The following is a 1,951-nucleotide window of genomic DNA, read 5'->3' on the forward strand; positions in this document are numbered from 1 at the left end:
GAAAGAACTCAAATCGTTGTTGGGTTTGACAAATTACGTACGAAAATTCTGCAAAGATTATGCAGAAATATCAGCAATTTTTCAACCGTTGCTAAGACAAAAACATAAGTTCGTATGGACCGAGGAACACTGGAAAAGCTTTGAAAGATTAAAAGATGCATTGTTGAATGCACCATTGCTACCTCCGTTCCGTGAAAATCTGGAGACAAGAGTATATACCGATGCGTCGACAAAATCCATAGGATGAGTTCTTATGCAGAAACAAGTAAACGGAGAATGGACCCCAATCGCATATTACAGTAGGATATTGAGACCTCAAGAAGCTAGAAGCCACATAGTGGAGTTGAAAATCTTAGCAGTTGTCTTTAAAGCATTCAATTATTATATGTACAACAAAGAGTTCGAACTGTATACGGATTGTAGATGTATTAAATACTTGCAAACAACACCAAAGTTAGCACCAAAGTTACTGAGATATAGTTTACAGATGGCGCAATTTCAGTATACACCTGTGCATTGTCCGGGTGAGAAGAACCCGAGCGATGTGCTGTCTAGGAATGCTGATATTCAACCTACGGAAGAGGATATTGATTTGGACGCATTACCAGTGAATACCGAAGATTTAGAAGTAAACATCACCTTTGATGATAACGTAGATGTAGCCCAATTGCAACGAAAGGATTCTTTCTTTGGACCCATTATGAATGCAATTGAACATCCTGAAGTAGCAGATGAGAAAGCTGAGAGGCAAGCACGTTGGTATGTTGTGAAAGATGGAAAACTTTTTAGGACACAAAGGATGGCAAGTGGAAAGAAGTTTCCCTTGTGCATTCCTTTTTCATTAAGGGAACAAGTGTTTAAAAACTTGCACTGTTCAAATTATGGTAGAGGTCATTACTCCTACACCAAATGCTACAATCGGGCATTAAAATCAATTTACTTCCCTAACATGAAAAAGTTTTTGAGGAAAAGGTCAGCCAATGCGTAAGCTGTCAGATTCAAAAACGTAAGGCAGGTAGGAAACCATTGCATCCACAGACGTACCCAAGTTATATGCCATTTCAGCATGTAACAATGGACGAGATTGGGCCATTTAAACGCTCGAAGAACCATCGAAACAAATATGTAATTGCGTTTGTGGATAGTACTACAAGATATGTAATTGCTAAGGCAGTTCCCGCAATAATATCTGAGATTATAGCAGAAGTGATTTTCGAAGAACTGATCACTAAACACGGCATTCCAGAGATCCTAGCGATGGATAGGCATAGCACCCACCGGAGCAAAGTGATGGAGGAAATGGCAGAAAGTTTTGGAATGATGTTAAACTTCGCCAACACGGATGCGCATTATAATATAGGAACATCGGAAAGGGCCATAGGATCCATACAGCAAGTCATGAAGCACTACATAGACCGAGAATTTACAAATTGGGATGAAATACTACCTTCTATAGTATTGACCATGAATACTCAAATACATGATGGAACGAAACATTCGCCGTATTATTTGCTGACATGACGTGAACCCAGAACATTCTTAGAACAAGATCTGACATTCCCTGTGTTTATGTGGAGAATGATGAGCGAATCAGAGCCGTAAAAGGAGCAAGGAAGGTAGCATACCAAAATTTGCAAAAGCGTTTTAGATCACAGAAGAAGCAGATTGAGAAGAAGTTTTCTCAACCTAGCTTTGACATCGGTCAAAAGGTATGGATAAGAGATATGCCGAGAGCAGACATTCCCGCTTGGTTTGGAAAACGATTTAATACTCGTGGTGTTATAGTGGAAAAAATAAATAACAATTCCTATAAAGTAAAGTACGAGACGAAAAAAGGTCAAGAAAAAGTGGACACCATTGACATTAGGCGTTTAAAACCGTTTAATGAGGCAAAAGATGAAGAGTCTGATAATCAAGAGGAAGATTCGGATTTAGACAGTGATGTCTAAGG

The 1,951-nt window shown here is 39.1% G+C and overlaps 1 protein-coding gene across 1 annotated transcript; it reads left to right on the forward strand.

Annotated features, from left to right (window-relative positions):
• Nucleotides 1–253: 253 nt before the first annotated feature.
• Nucleotides 254–988, forward strand: LOC145689710 (uncharacterized). The gene has a single exon (XM_081763908.1). The coding sequence runs from the start codon at nucleotides 254–256 to the stop codon at nucleotides 986–988; it is 735 nt and encodes a 244-aa protein (XP_081620034.1).
• The last annotated feature ends 963 nt before the right edge of the window (nucleotides 989–1,951 follow it).

This window comes from Thermobia domestica, chromosome 7, assembly GCF_964235325.1.
Source record: "Thermobia domestica chromosome 7, izTheDome1.hap1.1, whole genome shotgun sequence".
Classification (NCBI taxonomy): domain Eukaryota; kingdom Metazoa; phylum Arthropoda; class Insecta; order Zygentoma; family Lepismatidae; genus Thermobia; species Thermobia domestica.